Source organism: Marmota monax, unplaced genomic scaffold, assembly GCF_021218885.2.
Source record: "Marmota monax isolate L192 unplaced genomic scaffold, Marmota_monax_Labrador192_F-V1.1 WCK01_AAM20220418_F8-fsc00068, whole genome shotgun sequence".
In the NCBI taxonomy this organism is placed as follows: domain Eukaryota; kingdom Metazoa; phylum Chordata; class Mammalia; order Rodentia; family Sciuridae; genus Marmota; species Marmota monax.
The window spans coordinates 5,280,615-5,306,515 of NW_026692352.1; the positions used below are offsets into that span (position 1 = coordinate 5,280,615).

The window sequence follows — 25,901 nt, forward strand, 5'->3', positions numbered from 1 at the left end:
CCCACAGTGGCAAAATTTTGTAAGCAATGAGCTATAATATCTTTAGTTTTTTCTCCAGCATGAAGGGAGCCCATCAAAAATCCGGAAGAAGTATCAACTGTAACATGTAAATATTTTAATTTTCCAAATTCTGACAAGTGTGTGACGTCCATCTGCCAAATATGGTTAGGTATCAGTCCTCTAGGATTGACTCCAAGATTAACTTGTGATAAAAAGGTCACACAATTTTGACATTGTTTTATTATTTGTCTAGCTTGTTCCTTAGTTATTTTAAAAACGCTTTTGTAAAGTATTAGCATTGACATGGAACTTTTTATGAAAACTTGTAGCTTCTTCTAGTGTAGAGAAAACATGTATGTCTAAATCTGCTAAATCATTGCCCAAACTAAGGGCTCCAGGCAATCCTGTATGTGCCCTGATATGTCCTTTAAAGAATGGATCTTTTCTGTCCCAGATTAGACTTTGTATAGTGGAAAGCAAACAGAAAACAGTAGAGGAAGGGGAAATCCTACCAGCATCTTCAAGGGATACTATAGCATTAACTATATACTGACTATCGGAAAATAAATTAAATACAGAATCTTTAAACATCACAAAAGCTTGTAATACTGCATTAAGCTCTACCTTTTGAGCTGATTGTTTGGGTACTAAAAATGTAAAAGTTTGATCAGGTGTAACTATTGCTGCTGTACCATTATTTGACCCATCAGTGAATATATTTGGAGCATTCATGATACGTGTTTTTCTTGTAATTTTTGGAAAAATTACAGGATGCGATGACCAAAAAGACAATAAAGGATTAGATGGTAAGTGGTTATCAAATGAAACATTAGATTTGCACATGATTATTGCCCAAGTATTTAACTCATTAGCTAACTCATCAATTTGATCCATAGTATATGGAGTAATAATTTTATTGGGAGAAATTCCAAACACTCCCTTTGCTGCTTTTATTCCTTTGAGTATTAATTGTCCTACAGCTTCAGGATACCTAGTAAGAATAGTGTTAGGGGAATAAGATAAATGATTCCATAATAATGGACCTTCTTGCCAAAATACTCCTGTAGGAATATTTTTTGTTGGTAGTACAATAAATAATAAAGGCAAACTTATATCAATCCTATTCAAATACATATTTTCCATATATGTTTCAATGATTTTTAATGCCTTTCTTGCTTCAGGCGTTAACATTTGGGGTGCATTTGGATCTGATGGACCTTTTAGGATATCTAATAAAGGTCCCAACTCTCCTGTTGGTATACCTAGATAAGGCCTTATCCAATTTATGTCTCCTAATAACTTTTGAAAGTCATTAATTGATTTGAGTTGATCTACTCGTATTTGAATTTTTGGTGGACGGACCATGGTTGAGGATAATAGAACTCCTAAATAATTAATTGGAAAATTTAATTGTACTTTATCTATTGCTATCTCTAGATTATAATTTTTTAATAAGTTTGTAAGTGTGGCATAACATTCTAGCAATGTGTTTTATCTTTGTGTGCTAATACTACATCATCCATATAGTGAAATATTTGTAGTTCAGGATTTTGATTTCTAAGTGGCTGGATTACTTTGTTAACATAAATTTGACACATAGTTGGGCTGTTCGCCATCCCTTGAGAGAGTACTTTCCATTCATATCTCTGATCAGGACCTTCATGATTCAGTGCAGGGATAGTAAATGCAAAACGTGGACTATCCTCAGGATGAATTGGAATTGAAAAAAAAACAATCTTCAATATCTGTAACTAAAACATACCAGGTTTTTGGCAAAGCAGACAATTGAGGAATCCCCGATTGAGCAGGTCCCGTAATAACCATCTCATTATTAATGGCTCTTAAATCTTGCAATAATCTCCATTTACCAGATTTCTTTTTGATGACAAAAATGAGAGTATTATGGGGAGATACAAAAGGTTGTATATGTCCTTCCGCTAATTGTTGTTTGACCAGGTCATGGGCTACTTGTATCTTTTCTTTAGTCAGGGGCCACTGAGGAACCCATACTGGTCTTTCTGATTTCCAAGTAATTTTTATTGTCTCAGTGGCCCTTTCTGAAAATCCAACCCATGTCTGTCCGTTCCTTGATCTATTTGTATTGGTGCTGCTATACCTTGTTCTTGTTTTTCTAATCTTTTTCCTTTCCTAAAACCTTGTCTAGTCATAATAGTGGTGCATTTTGGTTGATGTTATTTGTTAATGTCAAACCTAATTGATCTAGGACATCTCGTCCCCATAAATTTACGGGAAGATGATCCAATACATATGGTTGTATAGTTCCTTCACATCCTTCAGGATCCTTCCAATCTAATACCATTGCACTTCTATGGGGATTAGTCGCCACTCCTAGGCCTTGAAGCATTTGAGTGGCTTGTTGTAATGGCCAGTGTTTTGGCCATTCTTGACGAGAGATGATGCTAAGGTCTGCACCTGTATCCAGTAGCCCATTAAATTCATGTCCTTGAATATTTAGTTTTAGCATGGGCGAGAATCTAAATTTAAAGAAAGCATAGCCCAATCTACACCTGTGGAGCCTAATCCCTTGGAACCTCTTTCTATAGTATGACTGGAAAATTTATCATGTAGGCTGGGTATTATTAGTAACTATGGTATTCTATCTCCTGGTGAAATTACTGATATACCCTTTGGAGAACTGGCTATAATTTTTATTTCACCTTCATAATCGGGATCAATTACCCCAGGACTTATCATAAGTCCTTTTAGAGTAGAAGAACTGCGTCCCAATAATAAGCCTACTGTTCCTTGGGGAAGAGGTCCTTTTACCCTTGTGGGAATGATTTGAACTCCCATCTCTGGAGTTAGTACTGCTCTGGTGGAGGCGCAGATGTCCAACCCTGCGCTCCCTCTGGTTTGTCTGATGAGAGATCTAATGGACAATGTGTCCTGGCACTACCCTGATGGGGTTGCTGGGTTCCTCCAGTGCTCCGTATATTTGTGGTCTTGGGCCCCGGAGCATTGGGCCCCCCCGTCCATTTTTTTGGCAACGGAGCCTGATGCTTTGTCCACGATATCGTGGATAAACACCTGGTCCTTGTTCATTTTTTGATAATGGAGTACCCTCTATGGTGGTTTGAGAACGGCATTCATTAGCCCAATGTCTCCCTCTACGGCATTGTGGGCAAGTACCCGGTATTCTACTCCTTTGATACCAAGTTTTGTTAAACCCTCCTCCTATGGGGCAATTCCTTTTAAAATGTCCTGTTTGTTCACAATTGTAGCATATTCTTGGCCTGGCATCTAAAACCTGTTTTACTGCAGCTGCCACGACTTGCCCTTGTTCATTAATGTCTCTACATAATTTAATATATGTGTTTAAATCTTCATGTTTCCATGATCTAATGACTTCTCTGCACCAACGATTCGCTTGCTCATAAGCCAGTTGTTTTATTAATGGCATTGCTTCTTATGTATTCCCAAAAACTCTGGTAGCTGTTTGAATAAGCCTATCTACAAATTCAGCGTAAGGTTTATTAGCTCCTTGTATTACCTTAGATAATTGACCTTGTAAACCTCCATGTCCTTGTAAAGTCTTCCATGCCCTAACCGCATCTACAGCAATTTGTGCATATACGCCAGGATCATATGCAATTTGTTGCTGCTGATCCTCATAACGTCCCTTTCCTAACAACATATCTAGATTTCTCTGAGGATAACCAGCTGCTGCATTTTGCCTAGCCGTCTCCATGCACAATTCCTCATTGGCAACCTTCCATAACAGGTATTGTCCTCCATTTAGCACAGCTTTACACATATTAGCCCAATCTTCTGGCGTCATGTTCAAGTTGTTAATGGATTCGACCATGCTTACAGTGAAGGGTGCTTGAGGACCATAGGTTGTTACAGCCTCTTTTAGCTGCTTCTCTGTTTTGAAATTTAAAGCATTGTGAATTCGCTGCCCTCCTGCCTCAAATACAGGGCATTTTAATATTTGAGATCCTGTCTCAGGATCCCATCTATCAACTGCCGGGGTTGGGGGCCTCCCAGCATATGGAGGTGGTGTTGTTGGTTGGACACTTACGCCCTCTGGTGATAGAAAGGTGTTAGTAGCAGTCTCCTGTTGTAACTTTTCCCCTGATGGCTTTTTCTGCTCTAAACTTTCTTTCTCTGTCTGACTAGCTTGAGAGGCCTTCTCTTTTACTTGAATTTTTTCCTCTGTCTGACTAGCTCGAGAGGCCTTCTCTTTTACTTGAATTGTTTCCTCTGTCTGACTAGCTCGAGAGGCCTTCTCTTTTACTTGAATTTTTTTCTCTGTCTGATTTATTTTTATGTGGTGCTGAGGATTGAACCCAGCGCCTCGCACGTACTAGGTGAGCACTCTATTGCTGAGCCACAACCCCAGCCCTACTTAAAACTTTTAAATGATTTTATTTCATAAATTTTATTTTGAATTTTTATTGTGAATTTGCAAGGTCTTTTCTTTTGCTTGTGGTTATCAAAATGAGGTTTACTTGACTGAGTACCTGTGATCTAGCTATGTAGCTAGAAAGCCCTATAATTCATGATTCAATTGGTATTTTTAGAATTTGATACTGTGTATGATTTGTAGGTTGGCAGGTTGTAAGAATCAGTATTGCAATATGCTATCATGAGTAATGTTCTGAAAGAAAAATTTTGTTTTTATAAGGCACCAGAGGGAAAATTTTTGATTGACTTAATCACTTTTAAGCATGACTGTTCTAGTTCATGGGTTTTTTTTCCCCTCAACAAGTTTTATAGAACAGTTCTTTTTGTGTACTGGTGTATAGAATCACAGTCCAATTTTAAAAAGTTGATAAGATATAAATGTTTTCTGTTCTTCAGTAAACTAATCCATTCTGAAGCCAAATCAATTTCGAATTTTTATGAAATACAGTATTTGTTTACTCTATCTTAAGTAAGAGTTGCTAATAAAAAAATGAAAAAAAAAAGACTAAATGTTGGCTAATGTGATCTATCCAAGATTTCTCATTATTTATAAACACTCTGTTTCACTTAAGCTGCATTCACTTAATCTGTTGAATTTTGAGATTTTTTTTTTTTAACCATATAATACATTCATATGTTTTTTAAAAGTTTTAGTGGCTCACTCTTCACCCATTTCCTTCTCTCTACCCATGTAGGATATCTGGATGTACCATAGTTGATTTAATCAGCCCCATTTAGATAAATACTTGAGTTACTTCTAGTTTTTTTTTTCTTCTATGAAAAAATATATAATATTTATATATAATATTTATATTATATATAAGTATTGTATATTTATATATAATATAAAATATATTATTTATATTATATGTAAATAATATATAAAGCTATATATTATAATGTTGCAGTGAGTAGCTTTATATATTATTTCATATGTGTGTAGTTATAGAAAAATTTCCAGAAGTGGATGTTGAGTCCAGGTAGCTAAATTCACTTGTAGATCTTATAATATTTTGAACATCTGCTCACAACATGTGAAACATCACTTATCTCTGAATAGCAAGCAGTATGTGGAAAACTTTTCTAAACCTCTGTTTATAACGAAATTAAAGCAGGTTTGTCCGAAGTCACATAACTAATTGATGCTGGGACTGGGTCAGGGACTTGGTTTGTGATTGAAAATTTAGTGCTCTAACAGATTGCACTAGATTACTGTACATGCTGTAAAATTAAAATTAAGACATCCTGTTAAAATGTAAAAGTTGTTAGTGGACAACTAATGGGGGTTTTTTGTTTGTTTATTTTTTACTTGTTTTTGTCTATATTTTGTGATGGTGTTGGGAATTGAACCCAGGGCTTTGTACATGCTAGGCAAGTACTATCACCCCTGACAAAGAAGTATTTATTAAAGGAAACCCTGCCCATTCTGTTTAGTGTATAAATTCCTGCATGTATTTTCTGAGTTTTGTGGTTACAGAATGAAAGGATGAACAAATGGAATTCTTTTCTTTACTCACATTTGAGTGAAATGGGGATGGAGAATATGATTACACGCTCACAGAGACTAGCCTGTGTAAGTGTTCTGGTTCTGGGCTTGTACAAGATTTTGACTTCTCTGCTTAGAGACTATTAACATCACATGAATGTCAGAAGTACCGACTGATTCTAGTGGCCTAGTCTCCTCTTCTTCACCCTCTTTTTTTTTGTTTTGTTTTGTTTTTTGTATTTTAGCTCTCCATCATCAAAAGGCAAAGAATAAATGTTATGTATACTTGAGGATACTCTTAAGAAAGCAGCCTGTTTTATTTTAATTGAGATGTCGGGTTTCTTGATGAACAATTTTTCTCTTTGTTTTACAGTGGAAAATTGATGATAAGCCTGTAAAAATTGACAAATGGGATGGATCAGCTGTGAAAAACTCTTTGGATGATTCTGCCAAAAAGGTACTTTCTTGAGGGTCCATGAGCATGTATACAGATGACAGCCCATTTCCTGAAGATCTTTTTACTCTGTTAACTTGAAGTATCCTTAATTTTCAATGTTAGAAAATAAGGCATACAGCAGTTTCCAGAACTCTTACAGAATAATTGGGGATGGGGGGTGTATGTTAAAATGTAAATGTTGGGGCTGGGGCTGGGGTTGGGGCTGTGTCTCAGTGGTAGAGCACTTGCCTGGCATGTGTGAGGCACTGGGTTTGATTTTCAGCACCACATATAAATAAATAAATAAATGTATGTATGTCCATCAACAACTAAAAAAAATTTTTTTTAAATGTGAATGTTGACTAGCTCAGAAAAGTTGGTAATTTATTGTTTTTGAGATTAATTCCCTTAGAGCACAAAAGATTGAGAGAAGATTGGTCATTTATCCATGGTTAGTCATTTCTCCATTTGAAAAGGGAAAAGAAAAGTTTTAACTATATCCTATCGGGAAAGTTGAGGATTTAAAAATATATATATTGTAAGGAGTTAATGGACTTTTTACCTAGGATCCTTTATAAATGACTTAAGTTGTCTTTGTTTAGAATGGTAAAATACCTGTTGGAGAGAACTTTTTATTAATTCATATAATTTTTAACAACTTTTTCATAGAAATCAAGAGTAAAAGCACATAGCATGAAGAAAACATTCCTGAAGCTTGATTCCTTTTCTTCTCACTAGGTACTTCTGGAAAAGTACAAGTATGTGGAGAATTTTGGGCTAATTGACGGTCGCCTCACCATCTGTACCATCTCCTGTTTTTTTGCCATAGTGGCTTTGATTTGGGATTATATGCACCCCTTTCCAGAGTCCAAGCCAGTTTTAGCCCTGTGCGTCATATCATATCCTTTACTTATCAGGTTTGTTTTCTACTAACGGTCTTTACATATGGCTTTATAATAGTCTTTACATATTACAGAGAGATATTCCTCTCTGTTCCCCATAAAAACTTTCCTTCTTGGTATCTGCTTATGTTAGAATTTAAAATAATAAGCTGTGGGCATTTAAATTTGTTTAGCATCTTTGATATTTTAGGCTTAATATGTTGTTTTATCTGTAATTCATTTTAGTTATTAATGTAGAAATTCTTATAATTGTAATATGAGCACTTAATAGCAGTACATACAGGAATAATGAGACCCAGCTTGTCTCACTTCTAGCCCAAAACTTTCCCCATTAGACTAGGCTGCTTTAAGCCACTTACACAGAATATTAGACAAGCATTAGAGTTTGGAGAGTCAGAAGACAAGTTTCCTTGAAGTTGTGGGGCTGGACTGGAAGCTACTGACTATGATATAAGTTTGACTTGTGTTACAGTAGAGTTAAGAACCTGGGGGGAACTGCAGAATATAATTTGAAATCTTATGTGTGTGTAATCTTGTGATAATAAGAAATTAAATTTTTGATACTGAATTTATCTCACTTATGGTTAATATTCAGAATTATGAAAATTAAATGAGAGATTTTATAATTGACTTGGTATGGAATACAGATAGTTGCTAACTTAAATGGTCCAATCTAAGATTTTCCTTTTTTTCTTAATTATTTTTAGTTGTAGATGACACAATACCTTTATTTTATTTATTTATTTTTATGTAGTGCTGAGGATTGAAACCAATGCCTCGCATATGCTAGGCAAGAGCTCTAACCACTGAGCTACAACCCCAGCCTGCAATCTTAAGATTTTTTGATTTTTCAAGTTATAGCTGAAACAAACAGCAAAAAAGAAAGGATTTTTTTTTTTTTTAAGGTTTCAGTACAGTATTCAGTAAATTACCCAAGATACTCATCATTTTATTACAAAATGGGCTTTTTGTTTGATGATTTTGCCTAGCTGCAGGCTAACGTAAGTGTTCTGAGCAAGTTTAAGGTAGACTAGGCTGAGCTAGGATGTTTAGTAGGTTAGGGATATTAAATGCATTTTTGACCTAACAGTGTTTCCATAATTCCATCGTCAGTTGAGGAGCATTTCCCCTCTCCTTTTTAATAGTAAGTTTAGAATTATGGTTGTGACCTTACCTACCCAGCTTGATTATTTCTCAGAAGTTGAAAACAAAGAAATTTTATTGTGCTGTTACTACTACTATAAAAGTTATGTTCATGAAACTTTTTTTTAATGTGGTCCTCTCACCCAAACCATCTGTGTATTTGTTCTATACTTTATTTTTTAACTTAAGAAAAGTATAGTGGACATCTTTCCATGTTAGTACATGCATCTCTATATCTTTTTTTTTTTTTTTTTTTTTTTGTATTGGGTAAGTGAATCCATGGGCGCTTAACCATTGACCACAAACCTTTTTTGTATTTTATTTAGAGACATGGTCTCACTGAGTTCCTTAGGGGCTCACTAAGTTGCGAGGCTGGCTTTGAACTCGTAATCCTTCTGCCTCAGTCTCCTGAGCCTCTGGGATTATAGGCATGTGCCACCACTCCTATCTTTACATGATTTTTAATAGTCACTGTATGTCTGCTGTGTGCTATCATTGTACTAGTTCAAACAAATTATTAAACACTGTTGCCATTACCTGAAATATTTTAAAAGGTTCTACCCCCACAGGTAGTTAGCAAGTCATATATTATAAGCAGGCCCTGATCAAAAATGGTATTATTATAATTGGTGTCAAATGATAGTCCACAGAATTGGCAGTATGTGATCCCTGACCCCTTTTAGTAACCAGATCAATCATCTCTATATGAATTTTGTTTTTTTTATTGCTCAGTCTTTTTTTTTAATTTGTTTTAATTAGTTACATATGACAGTATGATTATCTCGATATGAGTTTAAAACAAAGCAAGATCAAGTCAGTTTTATATATAATAGTAGTAACTACTATTATAAATATCTTCTGTGTGCTAGATGCAATATATATGTATATATTTATGTATAAACCTCATGACACTTCGAAAAAGTCACTATTATCCCCATTTTAAAAGAGGTGAGAATACTTGGGGAAGAAAAAATAATTTATCACAGTTATGTTCGTTGAAGGCCTTCAAGATTCACATCTTAGGATCACCTCACTCTAGAGTCTATATGCTTTGCACTATACTTTCATGACTCCTATTTTTGAAATTTTAATTACAATGGACACAAAGCTCTTGGGCCAGGTACAGCAAGTACCTGTCAGATATGGTGGGCAATGCTGTTAACTGAATGTAATAGTAATTGTACAGTGTAACTAATTTGAAGTCACTTTTATTCTAGTTACCTTTGAGATTGGTGGAACCTGGTCAAGTCCATTGTGATTATTGTGTTTTTTTAAATACAGAAATAGCACAAATTATAACAAAGTCTTAACAGACTTTGAGATGTTTGGAGGATTTATCAGAGAGTGCCTTGCTTCTCTTGGTACATAAACATAGGATGAAAATGAAATAGTTAAAATTTAAGTGTTTTTGCAGTAAGGCAAAATCGACCATCTTCTTTAAGACTATCATGAGGGGCTGGGACTGTAGTAGCTCAGTGGCAGGGCATGTGTAAGGCACACTGGGTTTGATCCTCAGTACCACATAAAAATAAACAAGTAAAATGAAGGCATGCTGTTCATCTACAACTACAAAAAAAAATTTTTTTTTAAAAAACTATCATGAAAGTTTTTGTGTTCTTGTCAGTTTGGGTTACTTCTCTTTTGTTTGTGTATTTTCCCCTTAACTTTATTTGAACCTATTTCGTGATGATGGGGATTCTGACCATTTATACCTCATATAAGGAGAAGAGCATCTTTCTTGTGGCTCACAGGAAAGATCCTACTGGTATGGATCCTGATGATATTTGGCAACTGTCCTCCAGTCTCAAAAGGTAATGACTATCCTTATAAATTCTTAAATCCTGGTGTTGTATTTGCCCCATGGTGTCGTCATTATTAACAACAAATATTGTATGTGTGTTCTATGCAGATCATGCATAGTGCTGGTGATGTAAAATGAAGAAAGGGATGTGAATGATCTAAAAGGTTTTTTCTAACATTGCAGTTCTGAGATTGGGTTATCACAGAAATCCTCTGAGGATAAACTTTCTAAGAAAGTATTTTAGTGAAAGGATAAAGAATTTTATCCTTTGTGACAAGTTAACAAATGACAAAGGTATGAGATCAGTTATCTTTGCAAAAACCTCTGTTTAGTTTTTGTGCCTTCTATGATCCTGACTACACACTAAATGCTGTCAAGAATCTCTGGAACGTTGCTCTGTATGACTTTATAAAATACAGTCCAGAGTCCATGTAAGTACCCAGAATGGAATCCATGTGCCAGCTCAGTCTGTTTCTCAATGATTTTGATAAATCATATAAACGATGTGCCTTTAGTGAAGTCAAAAAGGACTCTTTAGAGTTGTTGGGAAGATATGATAGCAGTTATAATAATAGCAAATGTCTATTAAACATTTATTGTTTTTCAGGTATTGTGCTAAATAGACTTTAGAACATATGTTTATAGATAAGAACACAGGTCCAAAGGTTACATTAATTCTTCTAGCATCATGTAATCCAGAAGTTTTAGAGTAGGCATTCCAGACCTGGTTTAAGTCCAGAAGTCATGCCTTTGTCATTAACTAAAAATACATGGTATACTTCCTAAAAGTAGGTCCTGAAGTTACAATTATTCACATATATGAAGATAACATAGCATCAGCACCAAATAAATGCTCTCTTTCATTGCTGATTTGTGAAGATGTCTATGAAGAAGGGGAGCAGACCTTCATTCTGATGTTATAGCTGAGTTCTTGCTTATCCTTGGAGCAGGGCTTCTAGCTCTTTTTTTACTCAGCTGTTGTGAATCTGAACTTCTTCCCAGGCCACTGAAGAAGAGTTGCATAATTTTAGAATCTGGCAACATCTTGATTTCATTATTTTTATTCTGACATGTTTTTTTTTTTTTAACAGCCTTATTGAGATATACTTCACCAACCATACAGTTCACCCAAAGTGTACACTTTATTAGTTTATAGTGTATTTACAGTTATTTGCAATCATTACCATAGTCAACCCTAGAACATTTTCATTACCTCAAACAAAATCCTATAAATTTTAGCTATTACCTCCTATTTCCCCATTTCCCCCCAACCTTAAGCAATATCCAATTACTTACTTACTATGTAAATGTTTTCTATGAACATCTAATGTGAATTAAATTTTAGAATGTATAGCCTGTGTGGCCTTTTGTGACTGGTTTCTTTCATTTAGCATAATGTTTTCAAGGTTTAGCCACATTGTAGCCTTCTTCAGAACTTCATTGCTTTTTTAAAGGTTGAATAATATCCCATTGCAAAGATATATCACATTTTGTTTACCCGTTCATCAATTAATGGTGACATTTAGGTTGTCATCATCTTTGGGCTATCGTGAATATTCTGCTATAAACATCTGTGTACAGATTTTTGTGTGGATATGCTTTCATTTCTGTTGGAGAGGAATTACTGAATCATATAGTAACTCTTTAACTGTTGGAGGAATTGCCAACCTATTTAACAAAGTAACTGCACCATTTTACAGTCCCACTAGCACTATATTAAGGTTCTGATTTTTCTGTACTCCCTTCTCATTTTTGCCAGTTGCCATATTGTTGGTGGAGAAATTCTTCTGTCCTCCCAATTCTTCTTCTAGTAGTTTAATAGTTCCTGGTTCTGACATCTTGTTCCATAACTGCCGTATGGAATGGCAGTGAAAGGTTTCACAGACCACCATTTGCCGTATTCAGATTTATACAAGCTTTGTGACTTGTGTAAGAATTCTGCAGTTTACTTGCTTCTCAGCACATTTATTAAATACCCTGAACTCCATTAGCATGTGCAGTCTTTCAGCATCTGTCCTTCATGATATCTTTTTGTGCCCCTCTCAAAACATGTATTTTTACTCTAGTAGTATCATGGAGTTTTTAATTTGCTGAGTTTTCCAGTTGACCCTGTGCCTTCAATCAAGATTGTTTTCTCTGGGTTGATTATCTGTCACCTGCCTCCTATTTGTTATCCTCCTAAGGAGTCTTCCCTGACATAGCTTAGTCTGGGTTAGGTACACCTAGGTATTCTTGAGCGTCTTATGCTTATCTCTGTTACCCTGGTCATTTGGAACTATATTGCTTATCTTTGTCTCCTCGTAGGCCCTCTTCCTTCGCAGTGTGAGCCCCTTTACCATTCACTACATACTAGATACTTAAGCCAAGGCAGGGATTGTCTCAACTCTAGGTCCTCAGAGCTAGCTTAGGGCCTGGCACAGTTTAGATGTATAGAAAGCTTTATTGTGTGAATGACTGAAATGTACTTGAACTAGTCATACTGATCCATCTGAAACGTCAGATCACCTCAGTCTTCAGCTCAAAACTCTTATGTAGAGAAAAAGCTAACTTTCTAACTGTGGTTTAGAAGTTAATATGTATCTATTGTCTGTACCCCTAATCAATGGTTGTCATTGTCTCCCACTTCATTCTGTTCATCAAGACCCTTTTCTACTCTTTATTCCAGATATGTTCTGCCTAAGGGCCTTTGCACTTGTAGCTTCCTCTACACGGGATATCAATTTCTCTGATAGTTCATTCTCTTGCCTTCTTTGGGCTCTGCTCAAACATTTGCCTAGTGAAGCTTCCTGCCCTGTTATATTTAAAAGAACATCTTTTTTTTTTTTTTTTTTGGTCCCCTCACACACACTATAATGAAAATCCCCAAAAGGCAGAGGTTTATATATATTGTTCATTGCTGTATATTTTTAGTGTCTAAAACTAGGTGTGGTGCTCAATAAATGTTTGAGTTAAGGATAGCTATTTCTAAGATGCATCAGGTTACAATTCATCAGATCATGTCCTGCCATCAAAGGAATGTAACTGCTAATAAAACAGGGCCCAGAAGTCAAAAAATTACTGTGATTCAGTTAACAACAAGTGAATAGAGCTTGAGAAAAATCTTTTGAGGCGATTAAAATAGTTCAAGAGCCTTCACTAGTCATTATCCAAGTTGGGATAATGTCCAACGACTTATTGAAGACTTATGCTTTGGGAGGCTATGGTCAAACAGTAGGTACCATTCTGACTATGATAGTAATCCTTAAAGTAAGTGGAAGTGTTTCTGTTTTAAGCATGCAGAAATAGGTGTATAAGAAATTTCTTCAACTAAGGATAATACCTGCATGATAATCCACTGAATGTGCCCTAATAAGTGTACAGAAGCAGGTGGTGAGGGGGTGTCAGCCTACCAGAAAATGGTATCATTAAATCCTCTTAATGGGTAGAAATAATAAAGACCTTCCTGGTACCTTAAAGTATAACAGGAATCTCTGGAGTTCATGAAGTAAAGCAGTGGGTGTGGAGTCAGTAGAACCTAGAGCTCAATTTTTACAGATTGCAAGGGCTAAGCACCCTAGAATTGGGGAGCCTCCTTGATAGCAAGGGTTCTTTATTCAGAAAAATGTGGTTGCCTACCCAAGTGCCATGCTGATGATAGTAAGCAGTTAAGACAAAAATCCTTGCCCTCAGGAATCTCCCAATCTAGTGAAAAACACAAATACACAAACTCATTTCAGTACAGATAATTTTGTTGAAAGCATGGAAGCTATCTTTAAAACTGAATATCATAGGCATTTAGTATTTGAATTGAATATTAATTGATGGAAGAAGAAGGGTTAGTATTTGAATTGAATATTAATTGATGGTGCTGTGGAAGAAGAAGGAGACACATGTAACCCAGATGAGGGTTTGAGAAGGTTTTCCCAGAATAGTTTTGGGCCCAAGTATAAAGTATTTGCATGTTCCCTGTATCACCAGTGCCCACCTTGTTCTTTCAGAAATACTTGGTGCCTCTATTATTACTGGTTGCATCTGTGCTCTTGTTTGTTTTTCCCTTTCTCTTCAATTTTAAAGCTTTTTATTATACATGTTTTTAAATATGCAGAAAAATCAAAATAACACAATTCCCATGTGCTTATTTCCCAGTTGCTGTAACTGTCTGCATTTTCCAGTCTTGTGACATAAGCATGTAGCATTTTTTTCTCTTACTGAAATATTTTGAAACAAATCCTGGATATCATAATCAGTCATCCACAGATAACTTTAGGAAAATACTACCATCACACTTAGCAGTATGCATAATATTTTATAATATCTTCTAAAATGTGTTTGTTTTTGATATTCTGTCTTTTGCCCTGATGCTTAGGTTTGATGACAAATATACACTGAAACTGACCTTCATCAGTGGGAGAACAAAGCAGCAGCGGGAAGCCGAATTCACTAAGTCTATCGCCAAGTTTTTTGACCACAGCGGGACACTGGTCATGGATGCATACGAGCCTGAAATATCCAGGCTCCATGACAGTCTTGCCTCAGAAAGAAAAATAAAATAGCCAATTCTAAAAGCGGCCCTCTTTCTGCTGGATCATGCTGAATTACTGGATGGGTGGGGGAAGAAACAGAACTTAAAATGGGTAAAGTAAGAAATGTTTAAAATGTCCCTTTTTGTCCTGAAATTTTAGTCTCTTCTGGAAAAATAGGATTTTCTAGCACAGATACAAGAAGCTGTAGCTCTTATTTCTAGCTGTAGCTTCCTTGGTCTGCTGATTGTGTTGTTTTGACTTGCTTTGGAAAAGCATTCTTGCTAAAAGCTGTATAAAACTTTTTTTTTGTACGTAGTAGTACTTTCTATAGTATAGCTTTGTGCCCACATGCAGCATTTGAAGACTCAATTTTAAAAAATTGTTAACCTGTTGCTGACTTCATGTTAATTTCTGTTTCAACAACTGTTTCCTAAAGAATTCAGGATATAACTTCTTGTGTATGACAGCTTTCCTCACACACCATTTTTGTGGGTGTGTATATATCTGACTTGGGGAAACTCCAAAAACCCACAAAATATAGCTTTTAAATTTGTCTAAAAAGACCTGCCTGTTAAAAACACATTTTGTGTTCTTAATCAATTGAAGAAGCCAGTGGCATTTTTAATTTTATATTGTGTGTTTTCCATAGTATATCCCTGTTGATTTGTTTGCGACCTTTATTAATTGCCATTTTCTAAAATTTTTTTCAATAAAAGGAAAGAAGATGTGAAAAAATGAGTCATAGTCTTGATGGAAGGAACAGAGCAGCAAGTGTTATTAGTTTCTCTACTACTGTAGGTTTTTTTCATTTCCAGGCTGTTTAATTATTCATAGAGCCCTGAAAACCCATAACTGAGAAACTCGTAGCTCTCTGGTAAGAATAATAAGAACACTCATTACTTGGTCCCAGGAAGTGTTCCAAGTACCTTACATGTATTAACTCACTAAAGCCCATGGTACTTCTAAGAGGTAGGTACTTTTATTATCTCTGTTTTATAGATGAGGAAGCTGAGACATAAAACTTGAATTATTTGTCACACATCACTTAATAGATCCCATTGTAGCACCAGAGTTTGTGTTTCTATGCAACAAAAGAGCATCACCAGGGAGCATTGATGCATGCCTGTAATCCCAGCTACTTGGGATGCTGAGGCAGGAGGATGGCAAATCTGAGATCAACCTGGGCCATTTAGTGAGACTGTCACAAAATAAAAAGACTCGGTGCTAGAGCACTTGCCTAGCATGTGTGAGGTCCTGGGTTTGATTCTCCATCATACACACACACACAAACAAATTTTTTTACAGTATTTCTGCAGCCTAGTTCGAGAAGAGTTCAGCCTTGCCTAGATCCTGTGACCTTTAGGAATATTGTTCCTCCAGCTTTATAAAAGTGCAGTTCCAACTACACTTAGTACCACTAAGGAGAAGGTCACCAGTGTTTTTCATTATTTACAAATTTCAGTTGCTAATGCTTATTTAGTGTTTGTAATATTTTTATTTATTTTTTAGAAACAGTATTTTCTGCTTCAGAAAAACCTTGGGAAATAAAAGGTGCAAAGTCTGTTTGCATACACACAAAGTTGTTGTTTTTTTTTTAAAATATTTTTATTTTAGTTTTCGGCTGACACAACATCTTTGTTTGTATGTGGTGCTGAGGATCGAACCCGGGCCGGACGCATGCCAGGCTAGCGCGCTACCACTTGAGCCACATCCCCAGCCCCAAAGTTGTATTTCTTTTGAACTGAGTTCCTTCTCCGGTTACAGCCCTCTCACCAACTCTACCTTATATCCACCCAGACTAACCACATTATACATCCCGTTGTCTCCTTGATGGAAATCATCTGGGAAAGCTGCAGTGTCACTGATTTTATAGAATATATCCTGTCCCCATTAACAATCTTCTCTGCTATTAAATAGAAAACCCAGCTGAAAGAACATTATGTGCAGGTAACTCCTCTGATGTCCATGCTACCTTAAAAATCAACATAGATTCTTATAAACTTTTTTTAATACCGTGGATTTTCTTGATATTCTTTTCTATGGTCCACTTATCAGACTGATGTTTTGAATGCTTAAATTTAACATTGCATGTTAATGAGGAATTACAGAACTGGTTACTGGCTGAATAGTGGGAAATAACTTGAGAGATCGCTCTGATTTGGATCTGAAATGTTCGCTGAAGGCTCATTGCTCCCTAAACTGTAGTACTATTATTGGAAGGTGGTGGAATTTTTAGGAGGTGGCGCGTACTGGCAGGAAGTTAGGCTATTTTTTTAGGCTATTACAGAGGCCATTCCTCTGTATTCTGTTGGTAGTAAACTACTTTGTGATTAATTGGAGGGGATACTGGACCTTGCCCCCAACTTGTGAAGAAGTTTGCTCCCTCCGTTCCCTTCCCATGGTTTTCTGCCTTGCCACAGACCTAAAGCCACAGTGTCAAGTGACCATGAACTAAAACCTCTGAAACTGAGCCAAAATAAATATTTCCTTCTTTAAGTTTGACTTATTAGGTATTTTATTGCAACAACAGAAAACTATCAAAGATAACTGCTCAAAAGATGCCCCTTTTTGTTGTTATTTGTTTTTAACTCCTCTGGTTAGGAGGACTTCCTGATTAATCTGGCAACCAGCCTCATTTCTGCCCAATTTTAACTAGTTACATATATATATAGAGAGAAAAAGACAGATGCAGACATGCACTTACATGAGCATAAGAAGAAGGGAAGAAACTAGGTATGTAAGAAAGAATGGCAACTTTGAGCTATCTTACAGCCAGCTTCCTACGGTCTATCGCAGACACAATAGTAAAGGCCTCAGAATTTTTGGCAGTGGATCTTGGTTGACATGAAGGAGCTTTGGGCCTTACAGGGAGATTCTCTGAAACAGACTTTTCTGGGAAATCACTGATGAGGAGTGAGTAGTATTTGGTCACCAAATACTGGATTATGTGACCTGGAGAAAAAGGAACTGGGAAAGGTAATGCATGAGCCCTGAATGTCCCTGAAGATTCTTGCTTTGTATGAAAGCAACATGTGTCACTGTCTTCCTAGGCCATTCCTCTGTATTCTGTTGGCAGTAAACTACTTTGTGAGCAGGGTTTTGCACTGTTTACTATAAAAGGGTTGAGTCTACAACATCAGGGTCTGCCCGTAGAGGAATCCATCTAGGCCCATCTGTGGCACTTTTGGGAATGGGAGTCATGGGGAACTGGCACAAACATTATGTTCATGTTTCTTATTGTACTATAAGTAATAAAGTTTTTTTTTGTCTGATCCAGGAGTCTCTTGTCTTCTGCTAATATCATGAAAGAACAGCAGTCTAACTTACTAGCTTGCAAGTAGGATAAAATTCTAGACCCTTTATAACCTCTGAAAATTTTATTAACAAGAATGGTATCTGGCTGGTTAGTGGCACATGCGTGTAATCCCAGTTGCTTGGGAGGCTGAGGCAAGGAGGATCGCAAGTTCAAAGCCAACCCATCTCAGCAACAGCAAGGCACTAAGCAACTCATTGAGACCCTGTCTAAATAAAAAACAAAATGGGGCTGGGGATGTGGCTCAGTAGTTGAGTGCCCTGAGTTCATTTCCTGGCACACTTCCCCGTTCCTCCACAAAATGGTATCAGAACATGTGGTTTTCAAAAGGAGAAAGGACAAGTGTCTTCATGGGCCAGGTTAGGGGATAAAGGATTTCTGGGATCTGGTAGTATATGCTGTCAAGTGAAGGGAGCAGTAAGAACCCCACCCCCGCATTGTCCAATTACTCTCTTGAGGCTAAGCAGAAAGAGTTAAGACTGAAACACTCCCCAAATAGTACTTACATTGTTCAGCCTTCTTCCCCAGCTTCTGGGCAGGAGGTGGAAAGAATGTTCTGATAGTGAGGCAGCAAGCCCAAGGGCCCAGCTGAAAGGCCTGTGCTAATAAGTAAAGTGTTACCCAAAGTGAAGAAAATGATTGCGGCAATAAGGATTTAGAGCTCCGGACCAAAAACATCAGACAGTTGAGTCCAAGCAGGTAGTACAGGGCCTTGCCTACTGACAAAATTATTCTCTCCCTTTGTATCTCTGAACCCTCCTTCTGTTGTTTTTTGGGGGGTGGAGACTTCACTCCTTTTATAGCTCTGTCTGTTGAATATAGATGTTCAAGTCACCATATTACTTGTTCTCATTGGGGTAGGAAGCCCTGTGCATTGGGGAGATTAAAAAAAAAAATGCCAACAACTGTAGGGCAGATGCTCAGTGTGTCATGCAGGAGAGCAAAAAACAAAAGGAGCCTCTGAGGCCTTTGTTTCAGGTACAAAACAGGAAGAGGCAGCACTGGCCTTCCCATTAGCACAACCGTCCCCTGCAGGCTAGCCCTCCTATCCCTTGATGTGCCCCCATACCTGGCTGGGGCCTCCAGCATACCTATTGTCAGTTTCTTGATTTGGATTCCCATGCTGGAGAAACACTTCAATTCAATGATAGATTTTCTAAACTTGATCAGTTTGTAATAGGAAGGGAAATTAAAATGACTTGTGCCTAGAGCCACTAAACTGATTAATGTACTGCTGGTTTATGGCTTTTGTATCAAAGTGTGCTATTGATATCAATTATACATTTGATGGAATGCTTTCAGTTTCCAATCAGAGACTATTGCACAAAGGTTGGTGTAGTCTACTGGAAACAATATAGAATCCCAAGAGGAAAAGAGAAAAATCAAACTTAGTTGAAAACTCAGCCACTCCTGCAGTACTCAAATTTTTCACAGTATGGAGGGGCTACTTGGTGCTTTGCAGTCACTACATAAGCCTTTTAAGAAAGGTTGCTATTGAGCTTTTGTTGAGACAACATCTAACCTTGTAACTCTGGTCTAACATCCCTATTTTGGGCCAGGCTAATGCAGACTTTAATCAAAAGATCCAGCAGGCTTCCCTAGTCAAATGAAAATGGTGTATGTGGGGATATAGTTAGCCTGGTCATTTTAGTTTTTCTTGAAAAAGTGACAAGCTGGGCATGGTGGTACATATCTACAGTTCCAGCTACTAGGGAGGCTGAGCACAAGAATGGCTTGAGTCTGAAGAGTTGGAGGCCAGCCTGGGCAACATAAACCTTATCTCCAAAGATAAAAACCAAAACCAGAATTTAAACCAGGTGTAGAACATGCCCATTATCTCAGCTACTGAGAAGCCCAAGGCAACAGGAGGATCACAAGTCTGAGGCTATCCTGGGCAACATCGTGAGGTCCTGTCTCAGAAGAAGTGACAGCTACTCCTTTGGAAAAAACATATATTTCTCAATCTGCCATCCATGGTAAAACCACTGACAAAACAGAGCCCTCAGTTTACAGAGACTTCTCTAACCAAATACCTTGGTCTGGTTCACTAATGGTCCAGATAAGTTAAAAGCCAATGGTGTCCAGTGACAATTTGCAAGACCAGCCATGATAATAACATAAGCACAATGGGCTAAATTAAAAGCTGGTATCCTTGCCTTAGTATTCCTAGGGACCAGATAGGTTTTGTTTTTTTGACTCGTGGGCCATTGCCAGTGGTTTAATCTTATTTGCTACTTGGAAGACTAAAAAGACTGTCAAAGACAATTCTTTTTTGGATCCACACACTGGAAATGAATTTCAGCTGTTAACTGAAACGTCTAGGTCTCATGTAGATACCTACAGAGAGGCCTCATTCTCAGAGCAAGATTCATGAAAATGATTTGAATACAAATGGTCTATGAGATATGCAGGGAGCCCCATAAGGAAGTGAAAAAGTGAGAGGGAAGAGAAGGTGGTCAATAAAGGGAACATTATCAAGCAAATTTACCACTATGAGGAACTGGATCAATTTTGCCGGAGAGTTGTACAAAAATATTTGAATCAAGATTATCAGACTTGAGGAAGCTGGTGTGATCAAGATGCTCAAATTCCTGAGAGACACTGGATCAGTACCGCTGGTGGATATGATTTCTTCAGCATTTTCAGTTGCATTTATAGTTGTCAAATTCATGGTGATTCTGTTTAGATGCAAACATCTGACAGTATCATGTTTCTAATGTAGTCATGGTGAAGAATTTACATTTTGAAATTGAATTGTATATTATCATAATTGACACTTATTCCCCATTTGTTACTGTTATTTCTTTGATAAAATATATAGGTAGAGTCTTATTTTTTTTTTTTTGTTTCATGTGGACACAATATCTTTATTTTATTTTTATGTGATGCTGAGAATCGAACCCAGTGCCTCACGCATGCTAGGCGAATACGCTACCACTTGAGCCACATCCCCAGCCCCGGTAGACTCTTATTTATGAATTTCATTTCAGGATAGTAAAATGGTTGTTAAAATATAAGAATAATCTATAAGAGACTGACAAAGTTGTTTTACTTTTAAGGGACCAGCAATGTCTCTAGACATCTGTGGCTTCAGCCCTTATCATTTCTTGTTTCCTGTTTGTTTCACTTCCTGCCCACTGGGGATTTTCCTCGCTTTCAACCTAAGTTGTGATCTTTAGTATGAAAACAACAGGCAGATTGTTGCAGAACTTTAATAGGTTTGAGCCTTCAGTTTTAGTGTTTGCAACCCCAGGGCTGCAAACATCCCAGAATACTGTTTACCAATTCCAGTGAAAGAACTTGGAGAACACAATGAAAAGGTTTTGGACATTTTATTACTCCTTGGTGGCAGTGGGCCAGGATACAAAATATTTCAATGAAGATTATCAGACTTGAGGAAGCTGGTGTGACCAGATGCTCAAATTCCTATGAGACACTGGATCAGTACCGCTGGTGGATATGATTTCCTCAGCATTTTCAGTTGCATTTTCATCTTATGCCTACAAGCAGGGGGAATATACAGGATAGGTTGCATGCCCACTGCACAGGTGGATTCTTCAGATACTTTATGATATATTCTTTTACTTTACAATCAGAGTCATTGTTTAGATCCTTTCTTAAAGATTGGAGAGAAGGAAAATGGCCAGCTCCACCTTTCCATTTTCTTATCACATTCTTTTAGAGATCTTATTTCACTGCAAGCTTTGATAGGCACCAATTACTGTTTACCCTTGGAAGCCCCTTCGTATCCCTCACAATCCCAGACCATCCCATGTCTTTCACAAGGACAGGGCTCTGGAGGCACATTTTATCCACATCTTACAACAGAAGTACAAAGAGCAAGAACCTACCAGCAAGCATGCTCAGGTAATTAAGAAAGTATTAATTTGTTTAAACACGTGGCATAAGGTAAGAGATCTTGTTTTAGTCCAGTTCTGTTTTATCCAAGTCCATTCCATCTCATTTCCAGTTCAAACTACCCAGGGAAGCCTTTGCACCGCAGTCACCGGGAGTTCTCTGTAGAACCAATAATCAAGCTAATTGGTATGATGTGCAACTTCTGTTGCCCAATTCAGGAATAGGTTACTTGTTGCTAACATTTGGACAAATGTCTAATAGACAAAAATAATGGCAGATCAGCTCTATGAGGCAGTACATAGGATATTGTATGATCTTTTATTAGTAAAGCAGCCTGCACAATAGGCTTGCCAAGGCAAGTGTACCATACCATTCTATTTGTTTGCTCTTCAGGGGGAATATGTAAATGCCATAAACTGATACAAAGTGTTCCTTAGTGATGACACCCTAAGGTAACATCACCTATACTTGTGAGGGCCAGGTTCCCAATACAGTAGGCTTTACTTGTAAATCTAGATATTCCCTCCCTGCAAGGAGTCAATAAGGCATACTGTACTGGGGGTGTACAGTCAATGGCCAACTAATGACTTCTTGTCTATGATGTGATGTCTCAAGGAGTTGGCAGCAGTAAATTGTTCCTTTTGCCCCAGGCTGGTTTAAAAAAAATGTTCAGTGGAAGTGTCCTTTATTTATTATGTTAATGCTGGTGGTCTTGGGTGAGATAATAAACGTAACTATAGGCTACTGATGTCTGAGTTTCTCATTTAGTGTCCTCTGTGTCTCAGGCAGATGAACAGCCATCCCTGCGTAGTTATTCTCAGTCCTTAACACTTGTTTCAGCAGCCATTCATTCTTTAAATGAATCCAGCTCCTGTTGGATTGCAAGGCATGGAAAATCCATAATATCTCATGGTCTTAAGCCCACTATTGTATGTGATGGCCTATGAAATGAGTTCCTTGTTCACTTCATTACCTGTGGTTATGCCATACATGGAACTCAGCAAGATCAGTCCCTTAGTAGTTGTCTTCTGATTGGCTCTTTTGCTGGAGAAGACTTGCATCAAACTGTTATCAAAATCTCAGTTCTTGTCCCCAATGCCAAGTCATGTCAATTTAATAATGAGGACATGGTTTTGAGAAAAAAGGGAAAAGACAGTTTATTGCTTTGCTAGACAAGGAGAAACAGAGAGCTCCAGTCCCAGATGCTGTAGTTCTGCACATTAGAGAAAACAGAGGGCTTTTAAAAAGCTTTTCAAGGGTTGCATTCCAAGTGTGCTCTGGTAGGTAGTCCCAAGGGTGCCCTTATGGCATGTTACACATTCACTTCTTAGATCCTCTGGCAGATATCTCCTTCCTGAGGTGGGTGTTTTCAAAGAAAAGATAACTAGGGAAAGAAAAGATAACACCATCTCCCTAATCTTGTTGAGGAGGTGGAGAGAAGTGAGAAAGAAAAAAAAAAGTCCTTTAAAAAATAAGCCTTAGAGCAACCAGGACGGTATTCAACAGGTGAACTACTGATACATTTCTTCATTGTCAATTTTTACATTCCATTTCTATGGAAAAATGGGTGATGAAATCTCCAAACTGCTTCCTGCTGAAAGAGGGTGAAGTTGCAGGGCAGCTAACCCAATGCCGCAGTCTGTCTGGGCACAAAATAACCAAGCTGCCACACAGCCTTGTAGGTTCAAACAGCAATCTTTATTCCCGAACTCTCACCGGCACTCTACACACACTTCCCGGGAACACACTGCCTCCACCGGCTCCACGCGCCAATTCTCTCTCTCAGAACCCCGCGAGAACTCAACTGGGAACTCCAAAGTAGAGGGCGCCCGAGGCAGCAGGATCCGCCTTAATCCCAGCAGGATCCGCCCTAATCCCGGAGCAGGGTCACCTTTCAACCATTCCCTCTGGCAAAAATGCCAGGCTTCATTCTGACTAAACTGTGGCTCTCAACAACCCAAAGTTCTTATTTTCTGTCAGGTGGGAAATGGACAGTTAGGGGTATTCAGCATCACAGTAGTCCAGTGGTCCATGGTAGCAGCTGGCAGGTGACTGAACATGAGTATACCTAATATACCAAGAACTAATAGTTAGCATCACCTTTATACATAGGGCAAAGTTCATGCTAGGACAACAATAAACAAGACAGAAAAGCATTACTTTGTTTTAAACAATTAATACAAAAGCAACTAGTATTTCAGCCAGTCTCCGAAACACAGGACAAGCTTGTGTCTCTAAGAGTCTCTTTGTGATAGTTAAATATTAGGCACTCCCATAAACCCCTTTTCTTTTTTTTTAAATAATTTTTTTAGATGGACATAATACCTTTATTTTATTTTTACATGTTGCCAGGCATTGAACCCAGTGCCTCACGCATGCTAGGCAAATGCCATACCACTGAGCCACAACCCCGGTCCCTAAAACCCCTTTCTTAACAGTCTCCAGCTTTTCTTACTCTTGGTGGGCTAATACAAGTGTACATCTTAAGTTTCATTAGAATAACTATTGTCTTTATTTTAAATGTCCACAGATGGCTGTGTTTTGGTTATAACTATTTTTGCCAAGTGTTTAAGATTAAGCTGATCAAATTGACCTAGTTCCTATCTATTGTTAAGAGTCAGCTGAGGGGGCTGGGGTTGTGGCTCAGCAGCAGAGTGCTTGCCTAGCATTGTGAGGCCCTGGATTTGATCCTCAGCACCACATATAAATAAATAAATTAAATTAAGGTACATAAAAAAAAGAGAGAGAGACAGCTGAGTTCCCTCAGGGGGTCACTCATGGGGAACTTGAGAGCAGCCTCTTAGCTTCTTTAGTGCCATTTGTCAGAATAGGGCAAGGGTCTTGCTGACCATGTGGCTTCCCTTGGAAGCATCAGGGATGTGTCCCTTTTCCAATGACATTCCTCTTTTGCAGAATGTGCGCTAGACAGCCTTCTTTTCTCCAGCGTTTCCGTGATCCCCATCATCAGAAGGGCATGTGGCCCAGAGTTGTAAAGCCCTTAGAGAAGTCGCCTTATTCCCTAGGTTCATGACTCAGAGAGTAAGAGCCAAATATTGGCCATTTCCCCTCTTGACCTTTTTACTTCCTTAACTTTAATCTCCAAGTTTTGGTCTTAAACATCCAACAAGCCAGTTTTACCAGTTTGTACTATTAAAGTAAAAGTACAGGGTTTTAACTTTAGTCTAGAACTTTACAGTCATTTACCCCTTTTATTTAATTTGGGTCTGTATTACTATGGGGAGTTAGCCTTACATCCTGTCTGTCCATAGGTGATGGTTATTATCTCAAATTAACTCAGGTGTTATATATTAGAAGTTACACCTTTGTAAGGCACTAACACATAATGGTTAAAGTTCATAAGGAACCTAAAATGAAATTAACAAGAGCAAAAACATATTCAGTTTATGATCAAAGAAACATAATTTTTCATAATTCCAAATCTTACTTAGTCATATCTCCTGATTATTTTTTTAAATATTTTTAGTTGTAGATGGACACAATACCTTTATTTATTTGTTTGTTTGTTTTTATGTGGTGCTGCATATCATACCCAGTGCCTCTCATGTGCTAGGCAAGCATTCTACCTCTGAGCTGCAACCCTAGCTCTCTCCTGTTTATTTTGCAATAACACAATACAACATTATGTCTGGTACATGAATCAGAAAAAAGCTAAGAGAACTTCTTTTTGTGGGAAAGTGACAAATGTTTCCATGTTTCATAATATTAACCTTTAAACAAATCAAACTCTCATTATCTTTCAAAAATACATTTAAATTTCCACCCTAGTGTAAAAAGTAACAAAAAATTGTACGTACATCTTATTGATAATAGGTCCAGTTAAAGAATATTAATGAGTAAATAAATCCCCAATTAAATTTGCTGTTTCTATAAATCTAAAATTATCATTACAGACAATTTTAGTTTGGAGAATACCAGCTTGGTAAAGTCCTCGTCCAAGGTTTATATTTTAAAACATGATTACACAGATATCCCCATACCAACCAGGTTTAATATTCACAGTAAAATTTAGAA

At 37.4% G+C, this 25,901-nt stretch overlaps 1 protein-coding gene and 1 long non-coding RNA gene across 2 annotated transcripts in view; one reads left to right on the forward strand and one right to left on the reverse strand.

The window, feature by feature from the left end:
• Positions 1 to 17,970, forward strand: part of Spcs2 (signal peptidase complex subunit 2) — a 32,685-nt gene extending 14,715 nt beyond the window's left edge. Inside the window, exons 2-5 of the mRNA XM_058578542.1 lie at positions 6,288 to 6,371; positions 7,089 to 7,248; positions 10,071 to 10,206; positions 14,542 to 17,970. Coding sequence (XP_058434525.1) covers positions 6,288 to 6,371; positions 7,089 to 7,248; positions 10,071 to 10,206; positions 14,542 to 14,728 — 567 coding nt within the window. The 3' untranslated portion in view covers positions 14,729 to 17,970. The remainder of the gene's footprint in view (positions 1 to 6,287; positions 6,372 to 7,088; positions 7,249 to 10,070; positions 10,207 to 14,541) is intronic.
• On the reverse strand, positions 10,776 to 18,757 carry LOC124091043 (uncharacterized). The gene is made up of 2 exons (XR_006851289.2): positions 18,518 to 18,757; positions 10,776 to 11,202 (listed from the first exon to the last, which is right to left on the reverse strand). It is a non-coding gene; the product is annotated as an uncharacterized LOC124091043 (long non-coding RNA).
• Between the last annotated feature and the right edge of the window lie 7,144 nt (positions 18,758 to 25,901).